Raw genomic sequence first — 19,530 nt, forward strand, 5'->3', positions numbered from 1 at the left:
CATTACTTCGTTGTTATATGCTTACCATGTGTTTGATAAAGTTATTGCTAGAAAAGTTTTATTATTCATCATAAATTTTACCATGTGTTTTAAGCCGATTTTTGTAACTGAAGATTGATATCGTAGTGATAATTCCATGTGAATTTCTTCGAATAGATCACCATTAAAGAAAGCGTTGTTCACATCCATTTGATCAAGATGCCAATTATTTGTAGCAAATAAGGCTAGTTACTACTTGACTCTTACAAGTTTAGTTATCAGTGGCATCGTGTCCAGGTAATCCAAAACTTCATATTGGTTGCAGCCTTTTGGTACAAAAACTTCATATTTGTTGCCTATAGGTAAAAAGGAAGGTATTCTTGTAAACAAAGAATAATTAAGTACAAAAATGATAACTAATTGATAACTAATTCAAAATTTGGATAATTTTGACTCATTTGCTATACCATTAAGCCACTTGAAACGTTAGAATTTTATGTTAGCCAACGTTTTAATTTTTCAAAAACAATTAGCCTTCAGGCTGATGTGGCAAATAAAACCAACTATTCTATTCCTAATTTACCCCTATTAATTAAGTAATTATTTTTATATTAAAAAAATCAATTTCCTAATTAGTAGGATATTAATAATTGATTGAAATTTGAATTTATATTAGTCTCTCTCCTCAAAAATCGATATCTCTCTTTCCAAAATCGCTATTTCTCTCTCCAAAAATCATTCTTTCTCTCTGATACAGTATTGGAACAAGATGCAACGTCGGAACTTCGCGAATTAGTAGTGGTTTTCTAGTGTAAACGGACCAACAAAAACAACTAAGTTTCCAAATTCTATCGTTTCGGGCTCCAAAACGGTGTTTTCCATTTTCATTTTCTTTTATTTTCGTAAATTTTTTGTAAAATTCATTTTTATCTCGTGGTGGTTCTTCATCTTTCCTAACCCCTAATCTATATCATTCTCTCTTGGTTGAGTTTGTATGATTTTTTGAACTTTTCTACCAAATTACGTAGTTAATAATAAATAATAATAGTTAAATTGACAATTATTTTTTCTTCGGTTTATTTTTTTTTAATGAATTTTCAGTTAATTTTGGTTAATTATTGTTATTAGGTCGTTGAGTTAGTATGATATTTTTATTTTTACTTTTGAATCGTCATTAAATTTTCGTTAAATATTGTTAATAAATGACTGCGTTTTCAGATTTTTGGTGCATTCTAATTTTTTTCCGATGAAAGAAAAATCGAAGTGTAACGATTTTTTTATTTATTTTAGAAAAAATTAATTGTGTATATTTTATAGAAGTAGTTACTTAATTTGTGAAATTTTAATTACTTTTCTTTTTAATTTCTGAAAATAAACAATTTTAAGTAACATGTCATAAATAATTAATTAAAAGTTTAAAACGTTGGTTTAATTGAAATCTAACGTTTTAAAATGGTTAGTTCGCTTGTTTTTTTTTTTTTTTTTTTTTTTTTTTGTTAAATATTAATTTTGACTAGTTGGATGGAGGCACTCACCGTCTCAGCTATCCTACTTAGTCTATAAATTCTTTGTTTTTTTTTATTATAATTTCTTTGATTTAAACACACTCTTTATGAATTTTTCTTTTCGCTACAATCCCCATAAAAAAGCTATTTTTTTTAACTCTTCATATGTGGTTTTTATTAAGAGGCACAAGTGGTACATTGTCACGACCCTACTATAAATTAATTTCTTAATTAAAAAACATTGAATAGGACCTGATCCAAAAGGCATACTATTATTTTAATTTTATTTTATTGAAACCTTCACTTATTCCTCAAGTTGTCAGCTTGATTATGTATTAGTTTAGATTTTGGACTGAGTACTTGTTCTTTAACATATACGTACGTAGTGGTTAAGCTGTCGTAATCCAGGTTTCTTGATGAAATTATCGTCTCTCAATTTATCTCTCTTACAACATATTGCTGATATATTCAGGGGGTTGATACAGTCATCGTATAGGAAGACCCGTTCGCAACAAGAGTTGTATAAAAATTTATAGAGATAATTTGTTTTCTAAAAATATGACGAATTGACTTATTTGATTTCGATTAAACAATAAGTTAGTTAGGTGGTCGGAAACTTCAGAGAGACTACTAAAAGAATTGTGCAACCATAGCTGAAGAAATCATTATATAAGTGTAGAAGCTCTTCCTAAAGTATTCATACTCACTCACATTAAACCCTAAACTCACATTAAACCCTAATATTTAAGAAGAAATTTGAACCCTAGAGTTTTGAGGGCTTTCAACAATAACAGTCTCTAAAAATGGCCAATTATTGGCCAAGCCTCGCCTGCGCGGTGGCAATATGCTTTATTGCCACCCAAGTAGCCGCATATGAATACAACCCTTACACTTATTCATCTCCGTCTCCTCCGCCGTATGTCTACAAGTCTCCTTATATACCACCGTATTCTTACAAGTCGCCCCCGAAATACGATTACGAGTCACCTCCACCACCGAAGCATTACCAGTATTATCATAAATCTCCACCATACAAATACGAGTCTCCACCGCCACCGCCGTACAAATACGAATTGCCTCCACCACCGCCGTACAAATACGAGTCTCCTCCACCGCCGCCATACAAATACGAGTCGCCTCCACCGCCACCATACAAGTACGAATCGCCTCCACCGCCGCCATACAAATACGAATCGCCTCCACCGCCGCCGTACAAATACGAATCGCCTCCACCGCCGCCGTACAAATACGAATCGCCTCCACCGCCGCCGTACAAGTACGAATCGCCTCCACCGCCGCCGTACAAGTACAAATCGCCTCCACCGCCGCCGTACAAGTACGAATCGCCTCCACCGCCGCCATACAAGTACGAATCGCCTCCACCGCCTCCATACAAATACGAATCGCCTCCACCGCCTCCATACAAATACGAGTCGCCTCCACCGCCGCCATACAAGTACGAGTCGCCTCCACCGCCGCCATACAAATACGAATCGCCTCCACCGCCGCCATACAAATACGAATCGCCTCCACCGCCGCCATACAAGTACGAGTCGCCTCCACCGCCGCCATACAAGTACGAATCGCCTCCACCGCCGCCATACAAATACGAATCGCCTCCACCGCCGCCATACAAATACGAATCGCCTCCACCGCCGCCATACAAATACGAATCGCCTCCACCGCCGCCATACAAGTACGAATCGCCTCCACCGCCGCCATACAAATACGAATCGCCTCCACCGCCGCCATACAAATACGAATCGCCTCCACCGCCGCCATACAAATACGAGTCGCCTCCACCGCCGCCATACAAGTACGAGTCGCCTCCACCGCCGCCATACAAGTACGAGTCGCCTCCACCGCCGCCATACAAGTACGAGTCGCCTCCACCGCCGCCATACAAGTACGAGTCGCCTCCACCGCCGCCATACAAATACGAATCTCCTCCACCGCCGCCATACAAATACGAATCTCCTCCTCCACCGCCATACATGTATAAGTCACCGCCACCACCTCCATATGTTTACAGCTCACCACCGTATGTCTACAAACCACCACCGTATGTCTACAATCCACCATCATATGTTTACAGCTCACCTCCATACGTCTACAAGCCACCACCATACTCGTATGGCTCACCGCCGTACGTCAACAAACCATATGGTTACGGCTCCCCTCCACCGCCTCCTCTTGGTTACTAAGAAATTAATAAGTGTTTTCACGTAAGTTGTACTACATGCACGTTAGTTCTCAAAACTTTTAATTAACTAGTTTATCCTAAGCTAAAATTCTTTACCGTCACTTCTAATTAGGGTTTCTAATGCTCTATATATACTAATATTTTGTCGTGTGTGTTTTGATCTTATATTTGCAGTGTATGTGTAGTCGAACGAATAATTGCTGCAAAATATAGTGTCGTCATGGTGCTTTTACGATACGGACTGGATATTGATCACTTGCTATCAAGCCAATGAAAGGGTACAGGACTGAAAGTGCATTTCAACATGCCCGACTATATATTTTTTTGCCGCTGTGGTATTTACTTATTTGTTTGATATTAATGTATTTAATTTCTGTGTAATTATAGCGTCTGATGGGGTGATGAGGTGTTATCTGCTTTCTTGAGAATATTTGTTTATACAGTGATGAGGTGTTATCTGTTTTCTTGAGAATATATATTTGTTTCTTGGTCATATTATACTTTTATATATATTTTAATATATATACATATATATTGATGAATAAAATGCCTCAAATTTGTTTGATCGCGAATTGTAATGTGTGAGTTTACCACCATGTCAAAAGGAGTCACTAGCACAACACAACCATAACTGAGACAGTTTTTTTTTTCCTAAAAAATGAGACAGCTCTTTGTGTCACAGATTGCGGTGTTAAGGGTCATGCTCGACTGAGATCCGCACGCAAAAAAAACTATATCTTAGATCTGAGATTCAAATATAAAGAAACATTTAAAACTATTTCTATTACAGATTTGGGATGTACAAAAACCAGATCTAATAGGTTTGGATTATTAAAACATAATAAAAAAGCAAAACACGAAGATCAAAAAAATAAAAACAAATGTATTTTCCACTAGATCGAGATTCTTTCATTGGTCGAGAACACCGAAATCTTCGTATTTTAGAGAAGGCGATGACACTGAAGATTAAAAGCACAAGTCTTGATTTTTTGGGAGAGAGAACGGGGCGACTAGAGTTTAAGTAATATAATTTTTTTTTTAAATATAATAGTTATATATATATATATATATATATATATATATATATATATATATCATTTTCAGCTATCTAATAGCCTATGGGAATCCCGAAAAAGAATGAGAACCATTAAGATCTATGCAACGAAAGTTCATGATTCTTGGTTTAGATAAAACCGGATCAGGATCTTTCTTGGTCGTATATTATTTATACTACATTTTCTAAACTAAATTTAATCATTATAATCTTACTCCCTTGCATGTACCTATAGCTGATTCTGTAGATAAATGTACTATTGTTCATTAAGTGCATCAATGGGACATTATAAAGAAGACTCGTTGCGATGAGCAAATACTGAAGCGCTTTTTAAAGGTCTCTACATGAGATGGAGGCTGTGATCGATGAGCTTTGTGATCTTGTTAGCGAACTGGAAGATCTGAATTCCACTGTGATTTTTGTTATTTAAAATGAAAATTAGTCACTTGGCATTTTTGTCCCTTAAGTCGGTTAATAATTTAGCTGACTAAGCCTGGGCAAGGGAGTAGTTTCTTGTACAAAAAAGTTAGCTCATTACAAAAAGTTAGATCAAACCTAGATAAAAGCCTATTTTTTGTTATATTAACATTTTTTTTTAACTTTCATTACGACCTTGAATACCGAAGGCTATACTTATTCTGTATGTATAAATATTGGCATATAGATATGCAATATTCTTGCATCACGTGTGCTCACTTGATACGAACATAACTAAAATATTATTGCGTCAATTTTTGAAACATACTAAGCGTAAGAAATAATTGAAGCATGTATATGTCTGGCTAGTTCTAATTTGTTTTCTAATCATTCTAACGAATATAGTGCACTTACGAGCATACCAGAATATTCTCCTTTTCTCTGTACCATATTATTTAGAGTGCGCCTAACCCTAGAACAGTCAGATCTCTACATGTAATTACAGCATTAACAATTAAGAGTACGGTTACAAAGGAGTCGGAATATATGGACATCTTTGATCAAGGGAGCTATAGAATTAGATTGCCTAATTGACTTTTTAAACTCTTCTACAATGATGATGAATTCGTAAAATTACTTGCACCCAAAAAGATAAATAACCAATCTAACCAACCGTTGTCAGTCTTATTATGAATTTGAAAATCATAGTAAAGCTGATATATTTACGTAACAAAGTAAAATCTTATATAAGGGTTCATACCTGATTGTTGGATAAATATATATAAGGAAAAATGATATGATAGCCATTTAAAACTAATTGATCAATAATATAGTAAAAATTTTAAATTTTTCAGTAAAATAATCAAAGATGCGTGATAATTTTTTTTTTGACATCAAGATTATTATTTTTTTTTATGATTATTTTAAGTAATTTATCACTTTTAAAAAAATTAATCCTAGAGTCAAAATAATTTTTAAAATCTGAATATTGCATATTTTGACTATTTCACTCATTGTACATAAATTTTGGTTATTTTTTGCAAATTATTATTTTGAATTGACTATTTAGCTAAATCACCTAATATATAATATGAGAATTAAACACGAAAATTAAGTGTTGATTATCTATACAAGAGATAAGTTATATTGCTTGATATTTAAAGCATCTAAGCGTTTGCATGATAAAAGTGCAATGTCTCATTAAAACTTCGGTTTTGAAGAAGTAAGTTAGGCCAAATTTTAGGCCAGAATAATAATTCACTAGTAGTTGGTGCAGAAAATTAATAGAGATGGAAAATGAAATAACATAAAAAGGAAGTACGGTGAGAGGGTTTGGGGGGGATCAATTAATTCGTTATAATTAACAAAGTCGTCTCAGCTTATATATATATATATAAAAAAAAAAAAAACAAAACGTGATGTCATATATATTATAACACCATGTATACAATACAAACAGAATTGGAGTGTCGTATAGTGTTATAATTTTTGAACTTGTTGATCGACATATATATGAACGGAAATAAATTTGTTGTTTTCATTTTCTTTTAAAATACCTGTTAAATATCTTTAATAAAAACTCGCCTAGATATGCGCGCTCATATATAATATATATATATATAATATATATATATATATATATATATATATCTATATATATATATATTATATAAAGAAAAGAGTCAGTGTGGTCTCCAAATATTGCATGCGCTAATTATAATGCATGCATATGAAGAATATATTAATGGACGATATATATCATAAAGACGTCGCCAAATTCCCTATCTATGAAATAGATCAGTGCAACGTACTTCTATGAAAAAAGTCAAAAGAAAATGTATGGCTAGAGTTGATCATAGCTACCTGATATATAGAGAATTAAATGATGATTAAAGGCATGTATCTTAATTACAAGCAATTCAAGTAGAAAAAAGTTGGCTATATAAGGAGAGAAGTTGCGAGAATGGAAACATAACACACTACTGATCGTCAATCCAGTTTAATAGCAACAATAAGTTTGTGGTGCCATATAGAGAAATATGGGTCAGAAACTATTGCCTTCTGGGTTGATGTGGGTAGTTTTGTCTTTATGGATTGTAGTGATAATTGGTAACAGCAATATTGTGGAAGCAGTTACTCCTCCTCCTGATGACAAGTCAGCAATCATCAGTGAATCTAAGATACTAAATATTTTCTCTCCATTTTTCCCACCGATCACAATAAACCTGCCAGGCTTGCCACCGATCACAATTCCTTTTCCCTTCCCCCGGCGGCCACCTCCACCGCCGCCAACGGCCCGCCCGCCCCCACCACCACCACCTCCTCCGCCCCGACCCCCACCACCGCCACCTCCAACGCCCCCGCCACCATCACCTCCTCCGCCCCGACCCCCACCACCGCCCCCGACGCCATTACCGCTTACTCCTCCTTCTCCAATGCCCCTTCCGCCTACTCCACCGCCTAGACAACCGCCAACTCAGCCACCCAAACAACCGCCGACTCAACCGCCTAATAAGCAACCACCGACTCAGCCTCCCATGCAACCACCAATTTCTCCGCCGACTCAGCCGCCCAAACAACCGCCGACGCAGCCTCCCATGCAACCACCAACTTCTCCGCCGACTCAGCCGCCCAAACAACCGCCGACTCAGCCTCCCATGCAACCACCAACTTCTCCGCCAACTCAGCCACCCAAACAACCGCCGACTCAGCCTCCCATGAGACCACCGACGTCTCCGCCAACTCAACCGCCTAATAAACAGCCACCGACTCAGCCGCCCACGCAACCACCGGCTTCTCCGCCGATTCAGCCTCCAATGCAACCACCGATTTCTCCGCCGACTGAACCGCCTAGACAACCACCGACTTCTCCGCCTACTCAGCCTCCCATGCAACCCCCAGCTTCTCCGCCGACTCAGCCTTCAATGCAACCACCGTCATTTCCGCCAACTCAGCCGCCTAGACAACCACCAACTCAACCTCCCACGCAGCCACCGAATTCTCCGTTGACTCAGCCTCCAATGCAACCACCGATTTCTCCCCCAACTCAGCCGCCTAGACAACCGCCAACTCAACCTCCCATGAAACCACCGACTTCTCCGCCTACTCAGCCTCCCATGAAACCACCGACTTCTCCGCCGACTCATCCACCAGTGCAACCACCTACTTCTCCGCCGACGCAACCACCAATGCAACCATTGACTTCTCCGCCGACTCAGCCTCCCAAGCAACCACCGACTTCTCCGCCGACTCAACCACCAAGGCAACCACCGATTTCTCCGCCGACTCAACCTCCCATGCAACCACCGTCTTCTCCGCCAACTCAACCACCTGGACAGCCTCCGACTCAACCCCCAAATAGACAACCGCCGACTCAGCCACCTAGGCCACCTACAACTTTACCGCCAAATAGACAACCGCCTCCTCCGCCTCCTCCTAAAAATCCGAAGTCTCCTCCGCCTCCTCCTAAAAAACCGAAGTCTCCTCCACCTCCTAAAATACCGAAGTCTCCTCCGCCTCCTAAGAAACCGAAGTCTCCTCCACCTCCTAAAATACCGAAGTCTCCTCCGCCTCCTAAAAAACAGAAGTCTCCTCCGCCTCCTAAACAACCTCCACCACCTAGGCGTGTCTAGCATAATTAGCATATAAAGTTAAGCTTTCTTCAATGGTGAAAGGTGAGTTAATTAGTACCTTTAATAATTTAATTTTTACTCTTTCTATAAACTCATCGTTTAATAGAAAATCTAATTTATATTTAGACATGTTAATTATTTTGTCATGTATGTGTGTTTACTCTACTTACATTTTATTGAGTAGAATATCATTAAACTCTTCATTTTTGTATATTTCGTAGCGCGCTCATACGTGTACCGGCAAAATGAATAATGGCTGCATGGCTCGTCATACCAATTTGTTTCTATCAACACTCAATCAGGACAACCGTTGATGATGAAGAAATCTTGGTTTGGTCTAGTTATTTGCAGTTTTTTTTTTCTTTTTTCTTTTCTTCCTAAGGACACTTTATTATATCACAATGCACGTACTATGGGTATGCCGTAATTTGTAAGATCTATGTACTAAAATGAAATATTATATATGTATTCCTTGTTAAAAGGATGATGCTATTATGGTTTTTTCTTCATCTTTTTTTTTTTACTTGCATTGAGTTTTCTACTCTATCTCCGTAACTCTCTTAACTAATGATTGATGATCAGGTGATACATATGCGATGTGTCTATGAATAACATATTATATTATTTTTATAAAGAAAATCAGAAAAGTAGTCCACTTAAACGTTTAACATTGCTAAATAGTCAACGTTTGGTAAATCTTAGGTAAATAGCCGTAAATAATGACGTAGCCTAATATGTGGAGGTGACTATTTATCTAAGATTTACGTATGTAAATACATGAAAATTTATTTAAGATTTATCAAATATTAGCTATTTAGTAATATCAAACGTTTAAGTAGACTATTTTCCTAATAGATCCTATTTTTTATATAGCTGAGCTGAGAAAAGTTGCTATATATATATATATATATATATATATATATATATGAATGCAACTATATATATATATATATATATGAATGCAACTTTTCTCAGCTCAGCTATATACATACAATTAACAAAGTTATCGTCATTTTGCTATTAATTAACTTACTACAGTAAAAAAATGAATGTGTAATAATAATAATAGAATTTTGTAACTAACTAATCCATCTTAATCTTAGCGTTTGAGATTTAGCCAACGTTTAGAAAGTTATGAGAAAATAGCCAAATGTATGAGGTGACAGTGGAGGTAATGAGTTAAAATTCCAAAAGTGTCATTGAATCAATTTAGCGGTTTTTTTTCTCCTAAATTTGTCACTTTCTCTCATCTTTTAGTTTTGAATTCGTCACTTTCTCTCTCCTACTTTTTTCAAAACATTTTTTTTTCAACCAAACTTCAAAAATCCATATCTATCTCATATGAACTCGAAATTGAGTGATTCCAAATCTTACGGATTCGTGGCGCCAAGATCTTAAAAAATAGACCCATATTGTGTTGAATGAAAAATATTTTTAATGCCATAGATGTAGAAAAATCATGTTACTGTCTTAAATATGGAAATAACTGAATTTTTTTTTAAAATCATCTAAAAATAAATGGAAATTTATTGAATATTTCTGGAAAAGTCATTACAAACACATGTAAACATGACGCATTAAACATGTTTTTTCATCAAACACAATAGATCTATTTTTGAAGATCTCGGCACCACGAATCCGTAGGATTTGAAATCACTCAATTTCGAATTCATATGAGATAGATATGTAATTTTGAAGTTTTTATGAAAACAAAATGTAGGAAAGAAAGCAGGAGAGAGAAAGTAACGAATTCAAAACTAGGAGAGAGAAAATGACGAATTTAAAAAGCTAATGTCATAAAAGTAATTCTTATTAGGTATCACTTATGCCACACAGGCTGTTTGGCTATTTTTCAAAAGTTTGCAAACGTTGGCTATTTTCAAAACATGAATATTTTTGTTGGTTATTAAACTACAGTGCTCATAATAATACACTCATATAAACACAAAATTTTTATGTGCGTGGAGCTATAGCTTATTGATTGATGAGAATTTAAACACTTCACAAACTAAATATCAAGTGACCTTATCGGATATCAAATCCATAAAGACGGTAATTGGAGGTTGTTTAACTAATTACTAAATATAAATTGAGGGAAAAATTTTAGATTCAAAAGACTTATCTCAGTTATAAAAAATTGAATGATCGATATCAATTTCACTTTACTTTCGACTGGTCATTTTGATATTTTATTTTACCTAAATATTCTAGTTTATTGACAAAACTAGAAACATCAAGCAATTTATCAGATTAGAGACGTTAAATAAATTGTAAAACAAGAGACAAATAAATGGCAACTCAGTTCGGCCAGCCGGACCTACTTTTGGAGAGATGATACTCCCGGTGAAAAGAGAGCTTTACTAGAAGGTAGGATATGTACAACAAAAGACAACCACGGATGATACCCTTCCTGATTTCCTAATCTTTCAAAACTACCCTAGTGGCTTCTAACTCAAGCTCCCCCTGTGTTTGATCTCCCCTCATTTTTCACTTAAAAAACTCACCAAGTGTTTATAGAACGTTTATAACAATACGTGTTTTACAATGCTCGAAATACAACAACTTTGTAAACATGTTCCAATAATGGTAGTAAAAAATAACAGGAATAAACACACAAAGTACAAAGTTTTTCGGCGATGACGATCTGCTCAAAACATAAGTGTGTAACCTCACTCAAAAGGGTAAATATTTTTTTTAAATGACACATTTTCAGTTGTGTGTCATTGGTTAGGATTTCCCAATGCACCTGGAGAAACATATAATGACGCTTGTCTTAAACTAGCATGACACACTTTTATATTGTCTATTTCAATATAACGACTCGTATAGAAAGTAGAAACAAGAACAATGTAAGTCTTGGCTAATTTCATATAGGTACCAAAAACAACAAACTGAATCAAACACCATAAAATAATATGTTGAAAAAACTATCCGAATCCTACAATAAGGACATTATAGTGAATAGGGAAACACCCGATCGGTAATTTACCGTTCGAACGCCCGTATTGGTCCACACCACGAACCTTCGAGATCTAAGAAAGTACACGAATATCCTATGAACAAGATTTCCAATTAATATTCAGACAAGTTCTGATAAAATATATAGCAACAAAAAGATCCCTAAAAATCATGACAGCATATCATCCAATCATTTTAGATATCTTTGATAAACCGCTCGAAAGTTCAGAAAGGCTGCTGCTATGTCTCTCGACCCGAACAACTAAAAAACATGAAATAAAATAATCTCATCTCTTACAACGGTAGTGATTCTCAAATGATTACATAAGCTATGTTAATGCCAAAAATCATGTATAAGATTATATTTCAACATACAAAAATACAGCTGATTGCATAATTACACGATGCATACTAAAACGTTATATCTAAGCTTATATATATATATATATATACACACACATATATAAGCTTATTATAATATTTAAATAATAGGATAATATTTTAATCTTAACATAGGAAAAATAATAGCTACTTAGTAATGGAAATTTAAATTTGGGAATTTTAAGCATGCTCTTCTAGTCTTAGTTTTGTAAACTTCTTTTATAACGTTTATATTTAACTGAGTGTACGAGATAATTATACTCAAACTTAATTCTCCGCTTTCAGATTATATTACTATTTGTATTACAGAAGTTGAGGTAACTTTACAGCTAACCACTATAATTTTATGTAATTTTTTTTTTAGTCTTTTATAAGGGTAGGTCATTTTGTGGACTAAAAAGAAGAAAAAAAAAACGCTGAAAACTAAATCTTTAAAAATGCAACGATAGTTATGTAAAATAGATGTTGAAATAAAACTCGAACAATTTTCAAACTCTTATTACTCAAGAGAAGTACATGTGACCATCAATTAGTAATCAAACAAGTGCAAATATTTTGTCGATAAACACAAACAAAATTAAAAAATTTCAAATAAATTGAACCCTGGCTTTAACCACCATATTAAACTTAGTAGTATTGAGGAGGAGGAGGTGGCAAGCTGTAGACATAAGGTGCCTCAACGTGCATAGGTGGTGGTGGGGACTTGTAAACGTACGGTGGTGGGGGTGGAGACTTGTAGATGTAAGGAGTCTCGACGTGCTTCGGTGGTGGGGGTGACTTGTAGACGTACGGTGGTGGGGGTGGGGACTTGTAGATGTAAGGAGTCTCGACGTGCTTCGGTGGTGGCGGAGACTTGTAGACGTACGGTGGTGGAGGTGGGGACTTGTAGATGTAAGGAGTCTCGACGTGCTTGGGTGGTGGTGGGGACTTGTAGACGTACGGTGGCGGGGGTGGAGACTTGTAGATGTAAGGAGTCTCGACGTACTTCGGTGGTGGTGGCGACTTGTAGACGTACGGTGGCGGGGGTGGGGACTTGTAGATGTAAGGAGTCTCGACGTACTTCGGTGGTGGTGGCGACTTGTAGACGTACGGTGGTGGGGGTGGAGACTTGTAGATGTAAGGAGTCTCGACGTGCTTGGGTGGTGGTGGCGACTTGTAGACGTACGGTGGCGGGGGTGGAGATTTGTAGATGTAAGGAGTCTCGACGTACTTCGGTGGTGGTGGCGACTTGTAGACGTACGGTGGCGGGGGTGGGGACTTGTAGATGTAAGGAGTCTCGACGTACTTCGGTGGTGGTGGCGACTTGTAGACGTACGGTGGTGGGGGTGGAGACTTGTAGATGTAAGGAGTCTCGACGTACTTCGGTGGTGGTGGCGACTTGTAGACGTACGGTGGTGGGGGTGGAGACTTGTAGATGTAAGGAGTCTCGACGTGCTTGGGTGGTGGTGGGGACTTGTAGACGTACGGTGGTGGGGGTGGAGACTTGTAGATGTAAGGAGTCTCGACGTACTTCGGTGGTGGTGGCGACTTGTAGACGTACGGTGGTGGGGGTGGAGACTTGTAGATGTAAGGAGTCTCGACGTGCTTGGGTGGTGGGGGTGACTTGTAGACGTACGGTGGTGGGGGTGGAGACTTGTAGATGTAAGGAGTCTCGACGTGCTTCGGTGGTGGCGGAGACTTGTAGACGTACGGTGGTGGGGGTGGGGACTTGTAGATGTAAGGAGTCTCGACGTGCTTCGGTGGTGGTGGCGACTTGTAGACGTACGGTGGTGGGGATTTGTAGATGTAAGGAGTCTCGACGTGCTTCGGTGGTGGCGGAGACTTGTAGACGTACGGTGGTGGGGGTGGGGATTTGTAGATGTAAGGAGTCTCGACGTGCTTCGGTGGTGGCGGAGACTTGTAGACGTACGGTGGTGGGGGTGGGGATTTGTAGATGTAAGGAGTCTCGACGTACTTCGGTGGTGGTGGCGACTTGTAAACGTACGGTGGTGGGGGTGGAGACTTGTAGATGTAAGGAGTCTCGACGTGCTTGGGTGGTGGTGGGGACTTGTAGACGTATGGTGGCGGGGGAGGAGACTTGTAGATGTAAGGAGTCTCGACGTACTTTGGTGGTGGTGGAGACTTGTACACGTAAGGAGTCTTGACGTATTTTGGTAGTGGTGGAGATTTGTACACGTAAGGAGTCTTCACGTATTTTGGTGGTGGGGGTGATTTGTAGTAGTATGGACGGTGCACGTACTTAGGTGGGGGTGGAGATTTATAATAATACGGACGGTGCACGTACTTTGGTGGAGGAGGCGATTTGTAGTAGTATGGACGGTGGACATACTTTGGTGGAGGTGGTGATTTGTAATAGTAGGGACGGTGAATTTTCTTCGGTGGTGGTGGGGATTTGTAGTAGTATGGACGGTGGACGTACTTCGGTGGAGGTGGAGATTTGTAATAGTATGGGCGATGGACACGTTTTGGTGGCGGAGGTGATTTGTAGTAGTATGGACGGTGCACATACTTTGGTGGGGGTGGAGATTTGTAGTAATAAGGAGGATGACTTATGTGCTTAGGTGGCGGCGGTGGAGATTTGTAGTAATAAGGACGGTGAACGTATTTTGGTGGTGGTGGAGATTTGTACTGGTAAGGGTGTTTAACCACATGCTTTGGTGGTGGCGGAGGAGAAGAATAGACATAGGGCATGTAATAATCGGCAACCACATTTGTGGCCACAAGGCAAAATGCCAAAGCAAAGACTAACGGAGGCAAATGCCTCGGTAGTCCAAGGCGGATCATATTTAGGTGATTTTTGTGTTGGTGAAAACTGTGAGTTGATTGATAATTGCAAGAGATTAGCGCTATTTATATATTTAGCCCGGCACCATAATTATAGGGCAATTTGTATTTGTTTATTGAAAAAAACAGCCTGGAATTGCTGTCTAAGTATTACAACTATCTCAAATGTCTACTTAAATGATTTTTTATTATTATTAATAATTCATTATTTTAACCCTGATGAATATTATTTGGGAGTATTGTTTAAATTTCGTGTAGTGCCTTTCCACAACTTTATGACTTTATTTAATTGAATTATTTTTTTCTCATTACAGACCATTAGATTATAGTCAACGTGCAATAACGTTAGGTGATGCTATTTGGCTGGAATCTATTTATTGATCATGTTAAAAATTAAAATCCCAATATATATAATCATTTTTTTCCGAGTGAAAATAAAAATCGATTTAATTTTAATTTTAAAGAACTTCTGATTTATCATGGCGCATGAGGAGTACTCCAGCAGTTGGATTAAAAAAAAAGATGAAGGAAATGTTCAATATATCCTTGGATTTAGTTAGTATATATATATTATTTGCCAGCTAATCAGCGAGAACAATACATGTTTTTACGAGTTTGTAGAAGACTTGTAGGAACCATAATAACTTGTGGCTTTCTTCGTTCGTTCCTAAATTCACCTTATGACTAGTTCCTAGAGTATTATTGAGTAAAGGTTATACATTAAACTTATGTGTTTTTTCTTTTTATATTCACCGACATAAAATGATTGGATTATTTAAAATCAGTTCAGCCTTAGTATTCAAGTCGTGCTTCAATTTTCCAATAAACTTGAATCAATGAATGGGATCACGAACCTTATGGGACTTACTATGATATATTATTTCATTTTCTTCTGAATTTTAAAATTAGAAGGCTTGCTAATTTATTTATTTCTTTCTTTTTGAAGGTATCGTAACGATTTTTTTTTTTAGAAGTTCACAAATATGCTAGTGGTTAGCAGGTCAGTCTCTCATTATAATTGATCTATTTTTTTGTTCGTATATTTTAATGTTGTTGTGATTTTATACTTTTTGCATGTTTATTTACCTAATCCCATCATGTTGGTGAGTTGTCACATTGATTTTGTCACTATATTTTTCGATTTTCGGATGTTGCTTTCTTCTGGTATCCATACCCTAATTCACGTAAGGCGATTATTAACATCTTATGGTCATGTTTCTTGCTCCGTAATTTCTATCTTTCTTTCTCTTTTTTACCACCTGTCTTTTTATTTTTCTTTTTTACCTGTTTTGTTGCTCATTGTTCGTTGTCGTCTTAAATAAATGTTGCTATTTTATAATGACTAGTTATGTTTCGGTGGTTGCGGCGATTTGTAAATATATATAATGCCTAGATAATACGAAGATAAAAAAATGTCAACTTCGATTAAAACTCACTTTTCTAAATTAAAAAAAAAATTATGATTGACCTATGTGATATTCGATCCACGATTTATATATCGTGATGTCCCACCAAACATCTCAGTTTCATAATTATTATTATCTCGTCAATGTGCTTTCTGTCCGGATATTCTTTTATTAAAGACATACCGCGTAAGCTCATTTGAATAATTGGCCCAATCAAATAATTGTGAATGTTTTGTGTCTTCAATTTTTTTTTCTTATTGAATGAGTTGACCAGGCCAAGTTGTACGGAATTGACGGTGTAAGTATATAAAAAAAAATACTGGTCGTCCCTAAGATCAATTAAGCGTTAGAGCCTTGTCAAGACATAGAATTAACTGCTACAAGTTGCTGGTACTAGCTTTTACTCAACTAGATTGTTTGTTATCATAAAATTCGTATAGACGGTACAATCGAACTCGGAATGAGAAATTTCGTATAGAATCCGAGCTTTGTCAAGGTTGCTTATTCAATGTGTGCTTTGATCGGTTCTTTCTATATGCGTGAGACCACGGTATATCCGCTATATGTTGATAAATGCCGGGTTACATAAATTATAACTTCCAAGATCGTGATCTACACAGTTCATGACCACGTTTCGATATTTGTTTGACTAGTCTTTAATGATCGGGTCTGCTCGATGGTCTATCCGCGATCTTAGCTTAGTTATAAGTTCAGTTTGCTTCTCTCTACACGTGCGAGCTTCTTAGGCACATTGTGGCATACTCAGCTAATTAATTATGGTTAGCTTAGATTATTTACCATTGTTATCATAACTTCTATTAACATCAACGTGGAAATGGTTTTACTTTTAATAATTAATAGAATTCATATTAAAACTAGTCTAAAAATTATTGACATGAAACCATATTAATAGTTTTGGTTCATTGGAGTATGATTTCTTTATAATTAATAAAATATTTTAACAATAAGCAAAAAATTATTAATAAGTTAATTTTCTCTCAATTTTAAACAAATATTCAATTTGTATTTTATATTTTAGCCAATAAATTTTATTTAAAAATATATTGATGAATACATATATATTTATATATATATATATATATATATATATATATATATATATATATATATATAAAATAAGATCATACCCTCGATTCCTTATGATTATAATACACATGTATATAAATGATTTCCTTTCGAAAGTCCAATGCAGTTAATTGACCTTATCAAGCATAGCTGGATTTTTTTTTAGTCAAGAGAAAGAACAATTATGCGTAAAAGCATTGTCAAGCCATAAAAACTGGAACGAGCTTAGCATCGATAGTGATGCTGGTTTGTACCAAACAAGGTTGTTTCTTAGAAAATTCGGAGAAAAGGTACAATCGATGTAGCAAACTCTAACCCGGAATAATAAATTTGATAAGCTTATGGGTGGTGTCTCTCTCTCTCTCTCTCTCTCTCTCTCTCTCTCTCTCTCTCTCTCTCTCTCTCTCACTATATATATATATGTATATATATTATAATCAAGGTTCAATAGAAAAATATTAATTATAAAACAAGCGAACATTTATTTTTGTTTTTTACTGGCTAAGCTGTAGATATAATGTGCATAAGTACACGTCTATTTGAATCGTATTCGTTCAAAGTCTTATGCTTGCTATTCGTACGTAGCTGGATACTTATTATTTAATAATAAATTTACAGCTTTTCGATGGTGATAGTGGCCTCAACGTCGGAGAGAGATTGACTTAGTCCCGGTAAAATTAATTAAACTGATTGCAACTTGGATTTATTGATATAGAAACAATAAAAAGGTATAATGAGAGCTTTTACTGCTGACTCAGGATTACAGGTATCAAACATTATTTTTTTTTCCACAAATTACTGCAAGACTTCAAAATATTATATATGCTTTTCACTAAACTAGGTCAACACTGTGCAAAGCTTGCAGCAAAATAAAAGACATGAAGGTTTAATCAACTTCAAATACATTACTGACGACCTTACAAAATAATCACATTAGTTAAATATTGGATTAAACAACACAATGAAGTGCACCAATAAATAAATAATTATGTTTTGTTATATACGAAAATATCATTGAGTTCCATCTTAAGACCAATTAGCAATGAGAGCAGTAATTCATGACTTTTATAAGTACTTATTAGTTCTCATTCACTTTAAATGCGGGATTCCTAACACGTCTCTCAAGATGACGCCTCTTTGCGTTCGCTCATTTTGGTCCGAATCTCAATGATTGTATCGGATACCCGTTTGGGCTTAATGGATTCTGATACCATATGAAAATATCACGTGATTCCATCTTAAAATCAATTGGCAATAGAGAGAAATAATGCATGACTTTTATAAGTACTTGTTAATTCACATTCACTTTCAATATGAGGTTTTTAACCTACCGCACTAACAAAGAAGTTATTATATTCAAGATGTAAACCGGTAAATAATTCCAACATTTATTTATCTTATATTGGTAGACTAATTGACACCAAACATTCAGTTAAAAAACATACCAAACATTCACAAAATGAGAACAGTACCAATTTTTAAATGACCATGACATTGAATTTTACGTACAACAACAATATAGAAGGGAAAATCATAGAAAAAGAGCTTCATATCCCTAGAACATATCGACGAATCTTATGATCGATATCCATTTATCTTCAGCTTTCTGGCACTACCATTGTTTTTTTTCTTTAATATTTGTGATCCTGCAAATTGTTTCTAATAAAAAAAAAACGATAATTTGCTATAATCATTTAAAGTGTATATATAGACATTACTAGCATTTTACTTGAAAAACTACATATAATTATTAATGCCATCTCGTCTCAGGGCGATGAGCTGGATAACCTCTGATCAAGATAGCACATATACTCAAAGAACATAGTAATCCAAATCGAGGAAGGCTTCAAATGATCATATAGAGAAGTACGTTTGGTACTGGAAGGTGTAATAAAAGATCTTTTATAAACAAAATAACGAATTACGGTGCCATTTAATTTTTCCAACTTCATACAAAGCAACACTATTACTAAACATTTAACACGTCATGCCTACAAATAATACTATTATAATGATCTCAAATATTTTTTAATAAATACCTACAATTAGAATACCAAGAATTAGGTTCTACAACGTTTGTTTAAATTTTTTTTTTCCATATTTTCATAATAAATTGCAAAAAAGA

At 36.1% G+C, this 19,530-nt stretch overlaps 3 protein-coding genes across 3 annotated transcripts; 2 read left to right on the top strand and 1 right to left on the bottom strand.

Moving 5' to 3' along the window:
• The first annotated feature begins 2,189 nt into the window (after positions 1-2,189).
• On the top strand, positions 2,190-4,079 carry LOC149382626 (uncharacterized). The gene is made up of 2 exons (XM_089601727.1): positions 2,190-3,709; positions 3,862-4,079. The coding sequence occupies exon 1, from the start codon at positions 2,288-2,290 to the stop codon at positions 3,686-3,688; it is 1,401 nt and encodes a 466-aa protein (XP_089457853.1). The 5' UTR covers positions 2,190-2,287; the 3' UTR covers positions 3,689-3,709; positions 3,862-4,079.
• Positions 4,080-7,137: 3,058 nt separating this feature from the next.
• On the top strand, positions 7,138-9,297 carry LOC149382627 (uncharacterized). The gene is made up of 2 exons (XM_089601726.1): positions 7,138-8,832; positions 9,012-9,297. Exon 1 carries the CDS (start codon positions 7,198-7,200, stop codon positions 8,788-8,790), a length of 1,593 nt encoding a protein of 530 aa, XP_089457852.1. The 5' UTR covers positions 7,138-7,197; the 3' UTR covers positions 8,791-8,832; positions 9,012-9,297.
• A 3,256-nt stretch (positions 9,298-12,553) lies between these two features.
• On the bottom strand, positions 12,554-14,948 carry LOC149382628 (uncharacterized). The gene has a single exon (XM_089630651.1). The coding sequence runs from the start codon at positions 14,911-14,913 to the stop codon at positions 12,757-12,759; it is 2,157 nt and encodes a 718-aa protein (XP_089486777.1). The 5' UTR covers positions 14,914-14,948; the 3' UTR covers positions 12,554-12,756.
• Between the last annotated feature and the right edge of the window lie 4,582 nt (positions 14,949-19,530).

The sequence above is a fragment of the Urtica dioica genome, chromosome 11 (genome assembly GCF_054948205.1).
Source record: "Urtica dioica subsp. dioica isolate 48M chromosome 11, U.dioica_male_clone48M_v1_H2, whole genome shotgun sequence".
Taxonomy (NCBI): domain Eukaryota; kingdom Viridiplantae; phylum Streptophyta; class Magnoliopsida; order Rosales; family Urticaceae; genus Urtica; species Urtica dioica.